General features: G+C 33.8%; 1 protein-coding gene across 5 annotated transcripts in view; it reads left to right on the top strand.

Moving 5' to 3' along the window:
• The window catches only part of LOC110024818 (helicase protein MOM1-like), a 71,955-nt gene that overhangs the window by 28,997 nt on the left and 21,023 nt on the right, over positions 1–21,935 (top strand). For all 5 annotated transcript variants that reach the window (XM_020724994.1, XM_020724986.1, XM_020725001.1 and 2 more), the window contains 8 exons: positions 8,066–8,215; positions 9,399–9,653; positions 10,009–10,149; positions 10,224–10,547; positions 10,693–10,866; positions 12,883–13,792; positions 14,041–14,192; positions 16,722–16,826. In XM_020724994.1, coding sequence (XP_020580653.1) covers positions 8,066–8,215; positions 9,399–9,653; positions 10,009–10,149; positions 10,224–10,547; positions 10,693–10,866; positions 12,883–13,792; positions 14,041–14,192; positions 16,722–16,826 — 2,211 coding nt within the window. The remainder of the gene's footprint in view (positions 1–8,065; positions 8,216–9,398; positions 9,654–10,008; positions 10,150–10,223; positions 10,548–10,692; positions 10,867–12,882; positions 13,793–14,040; positions 14,193–16,721; positions 16,827–21,935) is intronic.

Raw genomic sequence — 21,935 nt, 5'->3', positions numbered from 1 at the left:
TGTTACGCGAAGAGAAGGAACTAGCGAGAGGGAAGGCGCGTCTATGGCTCAATTCGGGGACGGAACCAAGGGTAGTCGCAAGCTAGGGTTTTAGGCAAAAATAAAAGGCACCACACCCCCCCGGCTATATAATACAACTATATTAATTCTATAATAGATGATATTTAAATTCTCTCGGTTTGTGCACTTATAGCTCGTGCACGGAACCTTCCCAGCTAAAACTGACGTTCCGGACATGCTGACACAGTCCGTTTTGTCATCCAGGGTCGCCCGGACGATTTCGTGGACAGTCGGGTTAAAAACACGTCAAATTCAAACTTCTTTAAAATTATCACTCGTGATCGATCAGTCCAACAATTGATTCGAGTTTGATCAATTGCGAAGCCTCCTATAGTTGCAAATGATGTGAATTTCGATAATAATGTGCATCTACCACGTGAATTGTGATATTCGTGTATCATGCGTGTGCGCGGACGACACGATGAGTTTCCTGAGGTTTTAGATCCTATGGGTACTCGAGCTTCGTCGCACTGGTTTTAATTGACTCAATTAAGCACTGAGTCGCAAGCTAGGAATTTAGACGATTTCGTGGACAGTCGGGTCGAAAACACGTCAAATTCAAATTTCTTTAAAATTATCACTCGTGATCGATCGGTCCAGCAATTGATTCGAGTTTGATCAATTGCGAAGCCTTCTACAGGTGCAAATGATGTGAATTTCGATAATTACGTGCATCGACGCGTGAATTGTGGTATTCGTGCATCGTGAAAGCGTGCGAAGGTCGCAATGGGTGGACGACACGATGAGTTTCCTGAGATTTTAGATCCTATGGGTACTCGACTCGAGCTTCGTCGCACTGGTTTTAATTGACTCAATTAAGCACTGAGGATTTAGAACCAGTCGCATGAAATCATGAAGGGTCAATAAGTGACTCGAATTTCTAGTTGGTGTGGGTCCTAGACTAGTCCTAGGAAACTTTAAGGCTAGATCCTAGGCTATAAGAAGAGTAGGATACCTCAAAAAAAATGAGGTCAACAAGCCTAAAGATAAGAAGCGTTACGATGTCAAAGGTGGGGATGACAAGGGCAAAAGTAAGGAGGAGAAACATCGTGAATCAACTCCAACAAAGTCAAGGGACAAGGGGAAGACTAACAACAAGCCCTATTAAAACTGATGCTTTCTTTTTGAAGGATCTCATTGGGCATGAGATTGCCCTCAAAAGAAGGCCATGAACTCTCTCCTTGCAAGTCATAAGGAGGAAGAAGAATGTGACAGGGAAAATGACATGTAGGCATATGTAGGATCTCTTCAACTGCTGAACGGGATGCAAGCTCTGACAAAACCCCATGGGAAGGGGTTACTCTTTGTAGAAATGGCAATAGGAGGGAAAACCACCAGGGCAGTGGTGGATACGGGTGCTTCCCACAACTTCATCTCCGAAAAGGAAATAAAGAGGTTGGGGTTGCAGATGGCTAAAGGAGGGGGCTCCAGTAAAGTCATCAATTCAACAGAGATGCCAATCAACGGAGTGACTAATAGAGTTAAGACCAACATTGGGGCATGGTCAAGTACTCTAGACTGTGTCATTCCTTTGGAAGATTTCCAAGTTGTCTTAAGAATGAACTTCTTGGAGCAAGCAAGAGCATTCCCAATTTTATTCGCCAATAGCCTGTGCATCACGGAAGGGAATCAAGCTTGTTCAGTATCGATAATAAGGTTAAGCAAGCAAGGATCCGAAATGCTATCGGCAATCCAACTCAAGGATGGCATTGCACAAGACAAAGTGGACAACTTAACTATCCTTCATACCAATGAAGGAGAAAAGACCCAAGGAGTTGGGATGCCAAGGAATGTGGTGGAGTTTCCTAAGGAAACACCGCCAAAAAAGAAGGAAGATGGTTCAATAAGGTTGAAGGCAAGGGATAAGCTATCAGCCAAGAGACTTGCTACATGTCCCCCCTCTCCCATAACACCAAGGAGAAACCAAAGTTTGCCAGGAATGGGGGCAAACTGAGGAGGCAGTTTCGAAGGTGCACGGGAAGCCGCAATAAAGGCATTGCGTGTTTAAGTGGGGGGGAGTGTCACGCCCCACCATCTTCAAGGAAATGACAAGACAACCATGGGAAGGAAAACTCTAGAAGAGACATGCATGACAAGAACCCTATAGAGCCAAGAAGGTGAAAGAGAGTTCTAGAAACTTCTACCCAATTCTAGAGGTCAAAGGAAGAAAATACTCCATGAAGAATCATGGATGGAGCATGGAGAGTTCAAGAAGAATCTAGAAAGATCTAGGATTATGTATTTATGTAAGAATTGTATGGAATAATCTGTAAAGTAGGGAATTCTAAAATATTCTCATGGCTTGGAGGGGGACTATAAATAGAGGTCCCTCCCCTCATTTGTAATCACCCAGGCATTGAATTAAAGCTTTCAAATATTCAAGTGTGAAGTGTTCCTTTTTTTCTACTTTTCTTCTCAAGAGTGCTTGGTGCTCACAAGTCCAGGCTTTGTGAGGATTAGGCTGATTTGGTGCTAATGAAGAGCGTTAAAGTCGCACAGGTGACTTGAGGAAAGTTAGTCCGTGATATTAGGGTTTTTCAACATTTGTTCTTATCTTTCATCCTTCTCCTCGATATGCCTGGTCTTTTTTTTATTTCCTCTCCAAGGAGTCAACGATAATGAATGGTAAAAATCAGACTAATGAAGAGCTTTAGGAATTGTCTCATATTGATGAGATGGAATCAATAATTTGAAGTGAATTTGACTTATAAAATTTTTCATAAATGAAAGAACAATCCATCATCTTATGCATTCTCCTCCAATACCGAATGACTCTAAGTTTGCACTTTGGAATGAAATATATTTGATGATCACAACATGACTATGGTTATCAGGATGCTTGAAATTCGTGGGGCATACATGTTCCTCACAATTGCTAAAGATGTTTGGGATGCCGCGACATAAATATACTCAAAAGTTGAAGAAGTTGCTTCATCTATGAAATCAAAGCTATGCTCTAAACAACCAAGTAATGTAATATCAAAATTATTGAATATTTTGATAAAATAAGGCTTATTGGCCTGAATTTGATTAATGATCTCAGGATAAAGTGTAGTGAGAATATAGCTATTCTCAAATAATTTATAAAAATAAAAGATTTTTTAGTCTTTTGTAGATTCAATAATAAATTCAATCAAGTTCACGTTTATATTTCAAGCAAGGAGAACTTATCATTTTAACTGAAGTTTTACCACTCATATGAGTCAAAGAATAAATAAGAATGGTAAAATTGGATAATGCTATCCTTGATTTATTGATTATGAAATACCGAACCTTAAGAAAAAAGATATAATGACGACTAAAATAAAAAAAAAAGCAAAAATAACTTCTATCAGTGTTAATCTATGGTGTAATTTTTGCTTATAAAATAACAGAACAAAAGAAAAATATTGAAGACTTTATGGTAAGCCCCAAAGTTATTGCGAAAACAAAGCTTTTTAAAAGGCCAAGCTTGCCTTGTTGGATTAGAAGGGATCTTAATTTGGAAGAAATAAACGCACTTAGAAACTTTCAAGAATCAGTAACCACATGTCAAACCATTCTTAAATTTTTTAAACCCACCAATTTTGCTCCAATAATAGAAAGTGGTCAATCGTTCTTCAACGACTATGATAGGTCCAGGGGAAATTTTATTTCTCTCATCTTTGTCCTCAATAATGTTCATTATGTCTCTCATATTACAATAAGTCTTCTATTAATCCATCAAATTACTAAATTACTTAACTATAAAGTAATTTCTTTTCATTAATTATTATATATTTCAAGGCCTTACCATGGAAAAAACGATTAAGCATGCTTTAGAAAGGATGATATATACTTTCTTAAAGATAGAACTTCTTAGCGTTCTTTCATCTCTATTGTCAATGCAAAAATATTTAAGAACATCATTTTAAGCTTGGGCATCCCTTTTTGAAAATCTAACATTGTATGTTTTCTTGCCTTTTTATTTGTATTAATATTAAATAATTTAATTGTGAGATTTGTGAAATGCATAATATTATAGTATTTTTTTCTCTAAAAATGATCCTAGATCCTCTACTTTTAGATTAGTTCACTCCGATATTGGCATTAAATTTTGCTTACTATTGGAATTGTCACACATATTGATGATTGCAATCAAATTACATGGGTATACTTTATGAAACAAAAAATTGATGTTAGCACATTTCTTTTTATTTTTATGGCTATGATTAAAAAATAATTTAATGTTAAATATCAAGTTATTATTCTTTATTGCTATTGCTCGTGATTATTTTAATTAGGCTTTATATTTTTTTTATTTTTTATTTTTTCAATAGAGTGGGTATTATTCATTAATTCTCTTGTTCTGACACCTCCCAAGGATGATATAAAGGAAATAGCAAAATCGGCTGGAAGTCATGAGGACTTATCTTTTTCAATTTAAATTTCAAAAATATATTGGAGAGAAGTAACTCTGATTTTTGCATGCCTAATCAATAGAGTACCCTCGATAGTTGTAAGTTTTAGAGCAATTAATCAAGGGATTTATAAACTTATATGGATTAATATTATTTTTGGTAATTAAAAATCAAATGGGACGAACCTTTGAAGGTACTATGACAATAAATCTGTCATCGTACTAAAAAAGTTGAAGTGGATAAATATTCAAAGAAATAGAAAAAAGTGAATTGAGTTGCGCTCCATATGTCCTAATAAGAAGACAAATTATTGATGCATTTATCAAAAGGCATGGCAACCCCACATTGAAATTATTAAAAATAAATTTGGAATGGTAGATCTTGATCATCAATTTTTAGGGGAGTATTAAAGGGACACCAAATTAAGAAGGGCTGGTATGAGTGCTAGATATGGAAAATTAGACGGTCATGGAATATTAGGAAATATCTCTCACATGGTTTCATCGTTTGTGGGATATTGAACAAGGTAGGAATCTTACGAATACTTTGCAAATTTTCGATTTTGTCTCTGGCCTAAATTATAAATCTTCTTTTATCTACCTAGGGATACCTATTAATTGGTAGCAAATTTGATTGGTTGTTACTTTATTCCTTTCAATTACCTTGATATTTATCTTGGCTGAAAAAGGAGTCAAAAGGTACTGAGGCAGCCTGCCATTTAAAGAATTAAAACCAAAAGTTAGCTTGTCGGAAAGGAAAGTATCTCTCTCAAGATGGAAGACTTACCAACTCTATCTAACTTGTTTCCCACACAGTTGCTTATTTATGTACACCCAAGAGGGTATCTAAAAAATTGACTCAATTAAAAATTTATTCGTTTGGCATTGTATTGATATAAGTAAGAGTTTTCATCTTGTTTGGCATTGTACTGATATAAGTAAGATTTTTCATCTTAACAATTGAAAATCCCTTTGTTGTCCCAAGAATCTTTGTTGCCTTAGTGTCTTGAATCGTTAGGTTATTTAAAATTCTCTTTTTTGGCAAATGGTTCTAGGAATCCATTCAAAATGAGAACATATTATTTGCTGGCAAAATCAATCAAGGGAAGTAGTTCAGCAATTGCTGCTCTTAGAATTTTTATAGTAATTCTTATTTTTTGTCTCTTTCATTAAAGGAGTCAATAAGTATTTTTAGTTGTTCTTCTCAAATATTTCTTGGAATTGAAAGATAAATGCTTGTTGAATTATCTTTTGTTGATAATCTTGTTTGATCTTTTTCTATTTTCCTGGAATCTCAACTGTTTTGTTAGCTCTCAATTCATTTCTAAAACGGGTTTGCTTATACAATGAAAGTCTGTATGCTCAATAACTACACTCTTAAAGTCTGGATCTCTATGTTTTTTTCCTCTTTAATGGCTACAATGTTACCATGTGCATTAATTCAATTTTGAAATCTATTGCACCTCTAAATTTTTTTCTCTTAGTTTTGATGATCTACCAAAGGAAGATCCCAAATAAAATCCCCCAAACCCCCAATGTCACTTCTAGGGCTGTCAACGAGCCGAGTTTTAGCATGCTTAGGCTTGGCCCGTGTTTGGCTCGTTCGAAATTGCCATGTTCAAAATCGGCTCGTGTTCAAAGTTAGCTCGTGAATAGTGTGTTTTTGCTCGGCTTGATTTATATATTCTTGTTCGTGTTTGGCTTGAAATTGGCTTGTTAAAATTAATTGGAAATAATAGATGTAGGGTGTTGGATTCGAACCTGCACCAACTCTGTGCAATAGAAGACGTGGAATCCCATGACCGCACGAGCTGAACATGAGCTAACAAAGGGTTGGCCTTGTTCGACCCATTCACTTAAAGAATGAGCCGAACACGAGTTGTTCGCAAACGACGAACTTTTTTGACGGCGCTTGTCACTTCTGGCATCCCTGCAGTAGTTATAGAGTTAACTTTGAAGATGACTGGTGGCAGTTGGGATTGACTGTAGCATATCTTTGGTATTACTAAATAACATCAGTAACATGCCTAATAGTTTTTTCTTGGAGTATTGCTTTTGTCAATGGGTAATCAGACATTTTTTGAACTTTTTTTTTGTTGTTGTTGCAATTTGGATTATTTGGAAGGAAATGAATTTTCAGATGCTTCAAGGATAAGATTGCAGTTGTGAAGGTTCTTTGAAACATTGCTTATTTGACCCTCCTTTTTTGGAGCAGAAATTTAAGGGAAAACACTCATTTAAATTCTCTAAATTAATTGCAAACTTCAGTTTACCATTGTCTTCCAAGAGTTATTTTTGAAAACTTTATAAATTTTGTTTTTCAAATGACCATGTAGTATTCACTATGTTTTGTTCTTAAACCTTATATGTATAGCTTGTTCTTTATTTTTTTTTAATGAAATGTGCAGGGTCTCTGCCCTTAGATTTTATGAATAAAAACATCTTAATGAGTTTTAATAGACGAGTACTTATCTTATTTTTCCTCGGTTAAAATAGCATTCAAATTTCATTGAATTTCATTGGGAGGTTGGCTGTTTGTGTTTAGACCTGTGGGACCAGCTAGTTGTCTCAAGCTTTTGTTGAATCATTGGCTTATTAGGGTTTTTGCCCTCGCTGCTTTATCTTGCTTTAGATGAAAAAAGCCATTAGTTAGTACTGCAAGATTCTTTTGATTATCCAATATATGGTTTTATTCCAAGTGGTGGTTGGTTATTTATCTATAATTTAAAGCTCAGAAATATTTGAGTACATTTGCACAGAATGTTATGCCCAGTATGAGTTGGAAGGATGACTTATATTTGTGTTTCTTATTCATTTAAGTGTCAAATAATTTTTTTTTAACATATTAAATTCTGACTTTGATGTTTCCTTGATGCAAAAACCTGTTGACACGAGTGTTTTCCTCCAAAAGCTGAACCTGTTTCGCCCGAACTAGTTCAGTTGTGAGAGGGGGCTGAACAAGTCTTTACCCCACAACCTAGGGAAACCATTCTGCTGTGGTGAGAATCCTCCCCGCACCGCCCCCAAAACCAACCACCGCAACCCCTTCATTCCATCCACCCCCCCCCCCCCCCCTCCCTCATCTGCCGCGGCAAAAAACCCGCCTTTATTTCCTGTCCAACAGGCTGTTTCTCTCCTTGCTGCCCAAACCAGAGTCCCACATGCTGTTCAGCTGTTGGCAACCACCCTCGTCCTGCTACTAGGGTTTTGTATGTATGTGTTTGTTGTTTATTTCCTGTTTTGATGAGTCTTGTTGTAACCTTTTTGAATTTCAGCAATAATAGTTCTATTTTTATTGTTTTTTAGGTTAGCTCCGGTATCACCTACACTTTACATTTGTTTTTATTTGCAATCTTGTTAGGCCTTCATTTTATGTTATTTGGTGATAATTTCAGTTATTCTTGCTTGTGTCTTTCGAATTTGGAACATTTAATATCTTTGTTATAATCAGATTGAATGTAATATGGGCTGAATTTGGATGTTTCCTTGTTGGATGTAGCATAATAATTTTGCAGAATCCATATTTCTTGTGTTTTGTTATGTTGAATGTACATAGACTTAATGTGTTGCATGTTTTGTCTTCTTTCTTGTGGTGCTAACTGACTATAGCTAAAATCTCTTGTACAGGTTCTAAAGGTAAAGAAAGATCCTTTTTACCGACTAACTGAGCTGCCTGAGGGGTGTCCTACTGAACTTGGTAGTGATCTGTTAGGCTCACTTAACCGCCTTCGAGAATTTTGGCACAAGTCTGTAAATGCTGTGCTTATTGATGATCAGGTACATGTGTGTCAATTCTTAGTTAGAATTTTATATGTTCTCTTTCTTATATGATAGAGAGGTCTGAAAGAGTGATCTGCCAAACTTGATTATCCATCATGACTCCTTTTTAAATTTTTTATTGTTCATGGAGACACAAGACTTTCTATAAGTTCCATTTGAAAAGCTTTTTTTTTTTTTTTAACTTTGCTGTCAGTTTGACTTCTATCATAAAGTTTATTCATTTTATTTTTGCTTCAAGGGATTGGGATATTCATGCTTCTATGTTACTTGCTAACATTTTCATGAACCATAATCTAATTCATGTTTCACAATGTTGAATTCAAGGCGCATTTTGTGGTTTATTATTTTCTACGAATTTCAATCTTTCACTTAAATTGGAAGATATGGAGTAAGAGGAAAATGTGCTGTTGGACTATTTTTAGTTGTCTAGATTTCCCAAGCAGAGTAAATCATTTATGAGGATTTGCTGCATAAATGCCAAGCAAGAATTTATTGATTTCAGTTTACTGATTTGAAACCTTGAACATTTATTGAACATTTGGGCTATTTTACAATCGCTCAGGAAAAGCCAAGATTTTTTCATTGTTCTTCTTGTATAAAATGTGCATTTCAATGACCTTAACAAGGCTGGTTTAAACTGCCTCATTTATTGAATTATTGATTGATCAGGCTGTTTTCCTTGTATTTACATAGAAAGTTCTGAAAATGTGCAAACATGACACAGGTGATCACTCTAACACAATGGACCATATATTTATTTAAAACATCTTCTAATTTCATGTTTTATTGTAAGTGTACATTGCAACCTTTTTAAATGCTTGGTCTGTTATTCGATCTTGTTAGAGCTGGCCTTTTTATTTTTAACAACGAAATATACAAGAAATATTAGCAGGCCAAGTGGTGGCACGAAGGATGTTTATTTGGCCTTTGAAAGGTTTCGGACTTTTATGCCTCATGTATGTCCAATGAAATTTCAGTTCTTCCAGAGACAAAGATGAATTTTCAATCTGCATTTTATAAATTCATTATGCTAGTGATATATCATACATTTGAGTTATGCTACTCCTGACTAGATTGCTAACTGATGTTACTCCCTCCCATCACCTTTTCCTACGTAGCTTCATGTAGCTGTTAAATTAAAATTTATGCCTTTTCATTTATGCAATGATGTTTTCTGCAGGAACGTTTCACAAAATCAATCTTATTTGTTCTTTCTTTGCAATGCTTTGCATGCCAACCTTCTCTTGTTATCGCAACATCAGGTTCTCTTCCACTATGGCAAGCTGAGTTTCGTCGTTTGGCACCATCACTTAATGTAATAATGTATGGGGGCGACAAAGATGTTCGGAAGATGATTAGGAATGTTGAATTTTATGAGGAAAGTGGTTGCTTAATGTTTCAGGTGCTTTTGGCAGATCATGAGGCTATTATTGAAGTACGTGTTTCACTAGTTTTATTCTGTGTTCTTACCCACCTACTTTCTGCTTGAATAGTAATTAAATGCTTCTGTATTCACCTGCCCTTATGTTTTTGCTTGAATGTCTTTTTTCATTTTCATATATGAGTAGTGCATCTGTAAAACTATTGTACTCAAATTCTGTTTTTTTTATGCCCTGAACTAGTAGATGGTTCGAATTGAAATTCTTTAGCTACGTTTGCCTTCCTTTGGGACTTTTTGTTTTCTTAACTATTTTAATTTTGCCTTTGCCCGGCTTGTCTGCGTCCAATCCTTTTTATCATTTATGCTGTGTACTTTTTGTCGTTTTTAATAATTTCATTTTGCTTTTTAGGACTTTGAAGATATAAATTGCATTGACTGGGATGTTGTGATCATTGATAAATGTCAGAATTCGAAGATGTTTAGATATCTTGAACAACTAAAAAGTCTGAATGCGGATTTTAAACTTCTTCCTTTTAACCTTCAAATGAAGGTAATTACTTCCTTTAGTAATTGATGTATTCCCATTGTTTTACTTTTGGTTAATTTGTTTTTTGAATTCTCCAGGATAACCTTTCTGATTACCGTATCTTGCTTTCCTTCCTCCTCAAAGGGGGAACAGTTGATGATGATTTGGCTGCCCTGAAGGCTGATGATAATGAAGCTCCTGGTGCACTTGCTGCTGTGAAAGAGAAGTTGGCACATCATATTGTTTATGAACGAAAACCTGACTCATCTAGCTTTGTGGAGTACTGGGTCCCTGTTCCATTTTCTAACGTTCAATTGGAGCAATATTGTGCAACTCTTCTTTCAAATTCTAATGTTCTTCGTTCAATGTCAAAATCTGATGTTGTAGGAGCTCTTCACAGTATTCTCGTTGCTACCCGAAAGGTTGGTTTTTAATGAATGGTGCTAAGCCCTGCGTGTATGTTTCCATTATGACATTTTGCAGTGCTTATTTTGTTAAGTCTGTAGATGCTTACCTATCAATCTGCTCAATATATATCTTTACATGTTCAACATTTCTTCATATTAGTGCTGTGATCATCCCTATCTTGTTGACGGAGAACTACGGTGTTTGCTAATTAAAGGACTCCAAAGTGCTGAATTTCTAAATGCTGAAGTGCGTGCAAGTGGTAAATTGTTCCTGCTAGATAAGGTTCTTCAGGAGATGAAGAGTCGTGGATTAAGGGTGGTCATTCTTTTTCAGGTACCTAAAAAATTATTTTATCTTATTGTTTGTTATTCACACCTTTTATTCGTTAATGTTCTATTTATTCATCATGAAGTGTCGAATGCCGCTTAAACTTGTCAAACATGTCTATCTTTCTTTTTTAATATTTTTAATACTTATTAAGTGCAAAGAACCAATAAAACAGTAAATGCCAAAAAATTGCTTATGGTGAGAGACAAGCTCAAATACATTGATCTTGGCTTCACATAGCAAAGTGTGTGTGGATGTGTTGGGTTGGATTGGGCTGGGTTGAATAGAGCGTTACAAAAATAAATTGAGATTTATTCAAGGTTATGCATAGGCTCATGCACCTTTAAGTCTATAACAATATGGATAATATAAACAATTATATGTTTCATGAGCAAAGTGTATAACAAATAAAGAGCTAAAATAGGTTTGTTCGGATATCTATCGGTCTCTTAGTGTGTATGGATATCGATTCAAGTAATAATTCCAAATAAACTTTAGATGATATCAAATATACAATAATTTAATGGGAATTCAATTTGGCACAAGAATTAATGCTATAAATAATGTTGATTACTTGACAAGCAAGGAATGTAAGTAATATTTACACAATAGTAAGGAGAACAGGGCTAAATATTAGAGAAATACGATATCAAGACATAACCAAATCTACGTCTGTTCTCTAAACTCATTCTTTGAAAGTTTCTCGCTAATCTATCGCTTCAATTGCTAAGCACAAGTACTCACAATTCCTTTTCTAGTGGGCCAAGAGGTAGATTGATGAACCATTTTACTAGACTAAGCATGCCTTACATTTCCTGTATTTCATGGTACAAGATGCGAAACCTCTGCCCTCTGACCTTCTCTAAAGATGAGGATAAACTTGTTGCAGGATGACTCAGAGTTAGGTTTCCTAATGCAACTATTAAATTTACATATCATATGCATCAAACAATTAATCTTTTAAATGTAATCATACAATACTTCAATAAAAACCTAATAATAACAAAATAATTAGAGAAAATTAGTGTGGATTTCGAGATTAAGACACTTAAAGTCCGTCAACATTTATAATATACTACCCTTTTTTCTCTTTATAAGCTTTTTGCAGATCTTCGATGCGCTTGTCTACTACCAACAGATTTTCTTATGTACAATATGTTTGAAAAATCTTCTAAAGCTTATATGAAATCTTTTTAATATGGTGCTCTATCCCGCATAATGTTTAGTCACTGTGCATCTCAGTGTCTTTTTTAGCTTATGCTGAGATATTTCAACCATTTGAGTGTAACATTTTATGCCCAATACTGTTTTCTTTTGTTTCTTTATTAAATACTTTTAAGATTTTATTCGTAGCTAGTATTTTACGTGGGTTGTCAAATTTATTTCTGCAATCATCTTATAAGATTCTCACAAAAAGGTTCTATTTTTTTTTCCTTTAGTAAAAGACAAGCCTATTTGTTATTTAGTTATCTTAATTTTTTAACGCCAATATATGCTTTTCTCATTCCTTGTGTTATGTATTAGTTGTTGCAAGATCATATATTACTTCAGAATGAGGTTTACACTTTTCCATCATTTCTCATTTTCTTTATACTTGGAAAATAACTTCATAGATTAGCTAACTTGAGCATGTATGGTGATTTTTGTCACAACTAGTTATTATTATTTTTCCTTTGTCATTTCTATCTAATATACTTTGCATTTCATGTACTTATCTAATTATAGTGTTTTCTCATTTTCTTTATACTTTTCCTTTCAATGAGGAGAAAACCTTTTATCAATTATTCCCTTCTAAAATTAACCCCTTTCAATATAGCATCTAATATTTCAAATTATTATCAGTCTATTTTGAGATTGCTATAAAAGACTCAATATGTAGAATTATTCTCCCATGCGTTGCTTGGGATTGCTAACCTAATTGAGTCATCTTGCTCATTTCTGGTGGGGTTATATGCAAAATCGTCATAGATGTGCTTCTTTTCCTTTAAACAGGTCTGACTAACAATCTTTTTTTATGATAAGTCTCTAGGTGGCCCTGGAAAATTTTCTCTCGGTGATATTTTAGATGATTTTCTTCAACAAAGATTTGGTGTAGATTCATATGAGCGTATTGAAACTGGACTGGTTATGGCGAAGAAGGTGGCTGCTCTAAAAATGTTTAACAACAAGGAAAGTGGTAGATTTGTATTTCTGATCGAAAAGCGTGCGTGCCTACCTAGTGTTAAGCTCCATTTTGTTGATGCCGTCATCTTATTTGATAGTGACTGGAATCCATTGAATGATCTAAGATCTCTGCAGAAAATAAGTATAGAATCACAACATAATTGCATCAAGGTATTTCGTCTTTATACAGCTTTTACAGTGGAAGAGAGACTTCTTATGTTTGCAAAACAAAGTACTTTTATTGATAGTAATGTTGAAAGCATAAGTCGAAATATTACACAGTCATTGCTTGGTTGGGGCGCCTCTTATCTATTTCGGAAACTTGATCAGTTCCACTCGAGCTCCACCACAGCTTGTATTTCTGAACCTTCATTTGACAAGCTACGTTTGAATGATGTTATTTTGGAAATACTATCTGAGTTCCCTGAAATAGTTGAAATCTCCAGAATTGTCCCTCGCTCGATTGTCATGAAGGCACAACAAAGTGGCGCAGGATACACTGGAAATATTATCTTGGTTGGTGAGAAGGAAGCGAACTCCTTACCTGATAAAGATATGCCCTGTTTCTGGTCAGGGTTGTTGGAAGCTAGATATCGTCGATGGATACACATATGTGACCGTACACAAAGGATTCGCAGGAAGGTTCACAATTTTGATGGATTTATAAAGAGGAATGAGACCGACAGTGAAATGAAGAAGCGTCGTAAAATCAACATTGTGGATCCAGTCACATCATCAGAATTTTCTCAGAAGAGTGTTTCATCCAAAGGTATTGTCATTGTTTGATTGTATATGTAGCTTCTTAATCTGAATTTTTAACGCTGTGCTTGAGCTTCTTGCAGCCCAAAACAGTACTTTATAAATTGTTGCTTCATCCTTTTCATCTAGCTCAAGACAATTGATTGAGATTGCAAGAGGAAACAATTATTTGTTGTTGTTTGATTTGTGTTTTCTTTTAATGACAGCCTCATTTGGCATATCTGTTAATACATATTACTTGAATTATTCATAATGCAGATGGATTTCACAATTCTACTGATACATCAGACGCCCAGAAATCTCATATTGTTGAATCTGAAGAGAGGGAACCAAAGCTTGAAGAACAGAGAAGTCTTCTTAGATTACTTAGACCAGAGTTATCAAAACTCTGTGACATTCTTGGCTTACCGGTACGCATTTAAGAACATCATTCTTTTTATGCTGCATCTCACAAAGTGCTTCTTTTTTTGTGTGCTTGAAACTGCAAAGCTGAGTTGGCAAATTAAGAAAAATGAATAACATCTTTTTTATATCTCTATTCTGACTTGTAATTATGGTTTCATGTGCAATTATGACGAACACTATTACATTCATAAAATTACAAGATTACAGCTGCTAATTTTGAACTTGTTATGACAGTTATAATGATCGCTGGCACCCAGGTTGAACAAATTTTGGAGACTCTAGATACTAGTAGCCAAATGGAGAACAAATAAAGGGAATGGTTGAACAAATTTTGGAGAACAAATAAAGGGCAATGCCTAGATACTAGTAGCCAAATGGAGAACAAATAAAGGGCAATGCCTAATAGTTCTTTAGTCATCTACCTTGGAAGCCATCACTATATACTTGCTTAATCTTTTCATCATTAATGGTGCTCTCATCTGTTAGACAATGATTAGGTTAAGTACCTCAAAGGTTTACTTAATTCAAAATTTTAATAAATCCAACGGGACATGCATTCCTAGATAAAGGTGCCTACGACAACATCAGAGGAAATGAAATCCTGCTTCATTCGTCTATTTATCAATAACCTTTGAAGTATGTAACCATTAAGTGGTATGTTGAACTTAAACAATAATTCTGTCAAAACTAAGGAACATCATAATTTTTTCATGTTGAGTTTGAGTTTGAGTTTGAGCTGAGCTGAGCTTTTACATATATATATATAATACTTGCTGTGTAATATGATACTCAATATAACACAATGAAAAAAATGATTCACATTGCTGACCCTACTTTGTGGGATAAATACTCGTTGTTACTTGATTTGTATTTGATTTTTTTTTATATTAATTGAACAACTTAAAAATTTGAATGTATATGATTTTTATATAAAATTAAAAATTCAACTTGTACTTAATTTTTTTATAGGAAACTAGTTAATAAGCTAAAATCTCAAAGGAGTAATTGATTTTCTTATATAAAGTTAAAAGTAAATGATTTTACAATCTAATATCAGTTAAGTAAAATTTAATTTAACATCTAACAATTGTATATCAACTAAATAAAATAACATTTAAGTTATTGGTAATCTTTATTGCAATGAAATAGTATAAATAAGTACTAATAAACTAGTTCATAAAAAAAAAATTACATTAAATTTATATAGAGATTAAATTAAATTATAATATATTATTATTAAATATATTTTTAAATAAGTTATAGTCAATTGAATTTTATTTATAGAATATGTCATTTAAGTATTGAATCTTTAATAAGTTATTTTTGATAGAACATTTAATTAGTTACTTGTTGAACATCAAATGAACTTGTTCGTGAACATTAATAAACGAGTTGGACAATGTTCAAATTTAGTTCATTTAACCTTCGGGTTTTAAAAAAATGTTTAAACTTGTTTATTTGTTAATTTGAACAATCATGATCAAGAATTGATTGAGCCGATGTTAAGTTGTTCATCAAGTGCGTTGATCATTTATAGCCCTAGTCAAAACATTTTTCAAACATGAATGTTCAAGAAGAAATTTTTCGATGCCTTTGAGTGAGTGGCAATTCAATGATATAAAATGAAAAAAAAAGGTTCATAAGTGGGAGATGGAAAACTTAAAACTTAAGAAAATAGAGAAAAAAAATGTGTGATGAGATGGTCACAAAATCCATCTCAAAAGTAGACGAAGCCAAGCAAGCAATGGCAGCAACTTCTCAAGAAGAAGCACTCTAACTTTTAGTGGATGACACCAATCAACTATATGGTGCCGTAGCTTTATATATGGAATTTATCAATATCTCCCTTGACTTATTGATGATGGCCTATCTCAAAAGATTCAGTTGTTGTCTCATTCAAGCATTTTGCTCCAGGCCAAACTGATTTTGATCTCTAGTCTACTTTTTGGGATTATTTTTGTAGCATCAGAGTTGTATTCCTTTCAAATTTCTACTGTGGCTCATTTTTAACTGTTTGTGAAACGTAAGAACTGAAATTCTGCATGATCAATTGATAGTTTTACATGATATACATTGGGAATGGTAAATTATTGCGGGAAAAAAATATCTGACATTTTGTGCATGAAGCATTTCTGGTTTACCGTTTGGTCACATGTAATGCTGTGCTTTCTCCTTGAACATAGAAGGAAACCTTTATGCTTTTTATGGCGTATTCTGTTGACACTTTTAACATAAAGTATTGAGTTTGTTTATGTTTCATGGAGAAATTCAAAGCGGTTAAAGAGCAGTACTAGTTCATGTTCTCCTTTCACACATAATGCAATGCGTGATATCAAAATATACTTTAATTTTGTAGTGCATGCATTATGCTTATTAAATGTTGGGACTTGATTAATTCTAGACATTAGATTGTGTAAGAGATCTTTGAGTTCTTTTTGAACATTGTTTTTTGTAGTGAACTATTGGAAGAACTTGGTGTTTTGTAGGTCCTTGATTTTCATTTTTAACGCTGGATAGATATGTTTTGATGTCAGGCATCTGTAGAAGGCAAGGCTCAAGAGTTTCTTGATTATATTATGAATAATCATGACGTATGTTCGAAACAGGTGACAGTATTGCAAGCTTTGAAGATCTCTCTGGTGAGACAATGTTTTTTTTTCTGTTATTAGCTGTAAGTTTATGCGGTATTTAATTTTTATGCTGCTGATTTTTTAAGGCATCTCTATTTACTCAAATTAAACATGTTTTTTGGCTTTATCTGTAAGTGATCTTACATGTTATTGGACAGCGGCCATTTGGAAAATTTAGGTTGGTTAGTTTATTTTAGATTTCTTATTAAAGCCCCCTTTCTTTGAGCATCGCCAATTTGTAAGAGACAAACTAGGAGCAATTTCATTTGAGGTTTATTAAATTTATTTTAATTGTATTACCCCCGATATCGGATTGGTGTTTGTTTAAATTTGTGGTCGAAGCTTCCTATGACTGCAAACCCCTATAGTTTATCACCCTTCTTGCTTTCGGGAGTGCACTCTTCATTTAGGGGTTGCCTTGGATTATTTTTAGTGTCTGGTTTAATATTTAGGTTTAAATTAGAAGCTTCATTTGAGGTTCCTTGACGGGTACGTAGATTACCATAATCAAAGAGTTGAACTTCTTTAAGGATTACTTGATTTCAAAATCACTACATTTGCCTTGTTAGTATTGTTGAATTTTCATCGGAAGCTTTAAATTTTGTAATATTTTTTTTTAATTTTTTATAGGACAAGTTATCAATTTATGTTATAGCAGTTTATTGGTTCCTAATTTTTTTTTATAGAACAAGCTTATCGCCCTTCTTGCTTTCAGGAGTGCACTCTTCATTTAGGGGCTTGCTTTGGCTTATGTTTAGGGTCAGGTTTAATATTTAGGTTTTAATTAGAAGCTTCATTTGAGGTTCCTTGACGGGTACGTTGATCACACAAATCGAAAAGTGGAACTTCTTTAAGGATTACTTGATTTCAAAATCACTACATTTGCCTTATTAGTATTGTTGAATTTTCATTGGAAGCTTTAAATTTTGTAGTATTTATTTATTTATTTATTTATTATAGGACAAGTTATCAATTTATGTTATAGCAGTTTATTGGTTCCTAAGATTTTCGAAACTTGGCGAGGCTTGCAAACATCCCATAAATAGGAGTTCACTTTGCCCTTTTGATTTTATTGAATAAAAAATATATTTTTCTTTATTAAATTATGTGTGAAAAGGTTTAGTGGCTATTATGCTTTTTTGTTGAAGTTTGGTGGCTGATCTCCTTGGGCCTTGGTGAGTCCCATAGTTTTTTTTCCCGTCTAATTATTCTCTCCCCGTACAACTTCCCCATTCTCCGTATAAGGCTCAACCAAACTAATTTATGGAAATTTCTTTCCAACCTTTTCAAAACTCTTCATATATCTTTCAAAGGCCCTTAACTCCCGAGTAATCTTAAGATATTCTAGAAAAAAAAAACCCAATACAGATAATTTTCTGCTATGTGTAGCAAGATTAAAAACTTATAACCTATATTAACCATTGATCAAACATTCTTAAAAACACTACCATTAGTTCTCTAGCATCCAAAACCCATGATCTGGAATTTCTATCTATTTCTCTCCAAGAAAATTTACTCTTTCAAAGTCTTAGCCTCAACATTTTCAAAACCATCACTTAACCATTTTTTCCACTAGCCACTTTTCTATCACATCCCCAAGGGGACACCATCAAGTTTCAATCTCCACCATCACTCAGCACTAGCTTAGGCACTGTGGAGAGGATTAGGTGTTGGGGAGTGAATGAATGTTAAAGGGGTCATATGAATGTGTTGGGAATATAGTGCATTGGATAGAGAGGCTATATGTGCATGGCTAGGAGCTTAATAGGCATAAAAGCATGATAGGATTAGCTTCTTGATAAGGATAAAGTGTCGGTAGCAGAGTCAAGAAGCGAGAATGATAGAGAGTAGTCAAGTGATGTATGAGATAGGCGTGGGGAGATATTTTAGAGCACATGAGAGTGGGAAAGAGGGTGGTCCATGCAATTGTGGCGTTGCGTGGATGCTGGCTTTAGCAGTGGGGCATTCATAAATCCAATGTGGATATAGTCCTTATCACGGTTTAAAATTGCACAATATAAGTCTTGTTTCGAAGCTTTTTTGAAAAATAAAAATTCATGGTGAGGTTTACACCTCACATAATATGAGGCATGTTTCCAGGTTTATCTCACTCTAATTTTGATGAGGCATGTAATTATATTTTGATTTTTTTTAAAATAAACATTACTAAAATAACACTAATAACTATTTATTGCTTACCTATTTAATATAATAATGAGGATGTAATTGAAGTTGTTCTATCAACCTAATCATTGTTTTAAAATCTAATAAATATTAATATTGATTAAATAAAGAAAGATGTAGATTTAAGATGAGGAGGAATGAGAGAACATGTACATAATTCAAGATAAAATGAGAGATGAAGCAAATTGTTTTGTCAATGATTCAAACGAATGCCCATTGAATAATAAGAGTGACGACTACTTTTGAATTTAAAAATTCTAACTTTAGTGATTTGTTATATTATTGTTTTATTAAGTAGGGATTGGAAAAGAGATTATTTATATCAAATTTATTTTAAATTATTATGTTATATTTTTTATTTATGTTTTTATATTCATTTGTCGGCCCTTATTTTGGAAAATGATGATTTTTGTAAATATGAAAATAGTTTTAATTTAAATATATGATTTTTTATTTTTGAAAGTAATATTTTAATTTTGAAAATATATGAGACCAAACTAGTCTCACATATTGAATAGTTTGAACGACTGAATGCGATACCACAAATAATACACTATCTCGAAGGATAAACATATCACTTGTAGTAGGTTCAACCACCCAAACCAAAGAATTTTTGTGGCATTCGTTTAGCCTGTGAAACCTTTTATATGACGCCAACCAGTTCCCCTACCTAATATAAGTATTAAATAAGGCGTATTTTACCTAGGTTCCAAGTTCCCTATAAAGGTAAATCCCTACAGTTAATTACATCTTAAATAACCGGGGTCACTTAAGAAAACTCTCGATTAAGATCAATGATTCTACCTTCAAGATTTTAAACTTTAAGTTTTCAAGATTGGACACGAGAAAGTCAAATATGAGTGGTTCAAATAGGAACAATTATTTTAAGGAATCCAAAAAAACGAAGAGTAGGAGATATCACGAATCTGAGGAAAACCTCGGTGACCTCTCAAATATCATGTTGTTTGACTTTATGTCTTTGAAATGATATTATTCAATGTTTAATCCTGAAATTTATTTTAGAATTTAAGAATTACATTCACACGATATCTGATCGTGCAAATAACCTAGAAAGATAGGAGGATTTACACCGTATCGTACGATAACTTCAGAATCCTAAAAGTATTAAGATTTATAATTGCACAACAGGGTTGTGCAAAAGCCTAAAGATAATGTGAGGATTTACGTTGCGCTAAACAAACCACCTCAAAGTTATATGGGTTGTTATTTAAACTAAGGAAAATGTTTGGTTGTCGTAGACTTGTTGTAAGTATTATGACTTATAATTACACTATAGGGTTGTGCAAAAACCGAAAGATAATGTGAGGACATACGTTGCGCTAAGCAAACTACTTCAAAGTCCTATGAGTTGTTATTTAAACTAAGAAAAATGTTTGGTTGTCGTAGACTTATTGTACTGCTGTAGATCGTCATCTCCCGTCCGCTACGTCCTGATCATGCTGCCCACGAAGGGTTGTTTCATGCTCCATATAGTAACCGTTTTAGGTTTAGTGTCTTATATGTGAGTGTGCAATATTGTTATTTGGTAACTTACTGTTGTATATCTCTTAAACCAGGCTATATCCTAAAGGTTTTGTAGTTAACTTAAAACATGCATAAATAAACTATGTTATATGGAAATGTGGTAAATGAAAATAGATGAAGGAAAGACATAAAGAGCAATAAAGGAAATGCAGTAAAGTGCTATAAAAGCGCTGTAAATTTTGGGTACCTGAGTTTCTTATTATTGCTGCACTTGTAAATGAGATCAGCGTCGCAGGTAACAGTATAGTAGAGAAATTCAGCTAGCAGGACAAACATGTGTTTAGATATAACAAAAAAAAATGACGGAATAGTATATGGAAAGTTCTGAAGAAAACTGAAAATGACTCACAGAGACTCGAAACAAATCGTAGAAAAAAAAACACAAACAAATTAAACAAAACACAACGTCATGTATAAAAGACCAAGAGTATGTGATTTATATGTGAAGTTGGGAATGTCCCCAATTGCTAGGAGAATTTGAATATAAGATTCAAGCTCAAATTTCGGAGCATTGAGTTTCATTTTAGGTCAAGTTATGGAGAGAATTTCACTTTTTTTATTTAATTAAGTCAGTCATGAACCACAGCCTTTTTTTTATTTAATTAAGTCAGTCATGAACCACAGCCTGGTGCATATCTTGTTTATTGTTTTAACTGACTTATAAATTTGGGTCAGGTGTTTAGCTTCAGTATTCATTTGAAAATTGGGTAGATGACTCTCACCTAAGTTGTGCTCCTAAAATCTAGGAAGCTGACACTTTAATTTGAGCTTGAAGTGTTTTAAAGTGTTTTGTCTTCAATTAAGTGTTTTTCAAGTAATCCTCGAACATCTTTAGATTAAACTTAGCTCACCATCAGACTCTTAAGACCTAAGGGGTAAACCTATAATTTTTGGCAAAAATGTTCGCGAAATGTGCTTCAATCCTAATTAAAACAATTGGGCTAGGGTAAACCTATAATTTTTGGCAAAAATGTTCGTGAAATGTGCTTCAATCCTAATTAAAACAATTGGGCTTAAGTCTATCTAATGCTTAGGGGTTTTAATTGATAGCTTACTGATATCTCAATTCATACCCCTAACTCTTGAATCATTTAAGCTTTTACTTTCTCCCAATTCTCAATAATTCTCATAATTACAATTTTATTCTTATGTAAAAAAAATGAATGGTTTGCTACCATATTTTCTCTTGGGTTTCAATCATCTCAATAGACTAATTATCATTTTTTAATTTTTAATTCCCTTCTTTTTTCTTTTTTTTTAAAGGCATGAATCAATCCTGAAAATAATTGAATCAGTAATTTTCATTTTTAATTTAACCGTTATAAAAACAAACCAACGGAGAAGGAGGCCGACCCACTTAAAAAAAGAATAATCAGCTAAGCAAGGGGC

Source organism: Phalaenopsis equestris, unplaced genomic scaffold (assembly GCF_001263595.1).
Source record: "Phalaenopsis equestris unplaced genomic scaffold, ASM126359v1 Scaffold000002, whole genome shotgun sequence".
Classification (NCBI taxonomy): domain Eukaryota; kingdom Viridiplantae; phylum Streptophyta; class Magnoliopsida; order Asparagales; family Orchidaceae; genus Phalaenopsis; species Phalaenopsis equestris.
The sequence above is the reverse complement of the archived record's forward strand: the minus strand, read 5'-3'. Positions and strand labels throughout refer to the sequence as shown.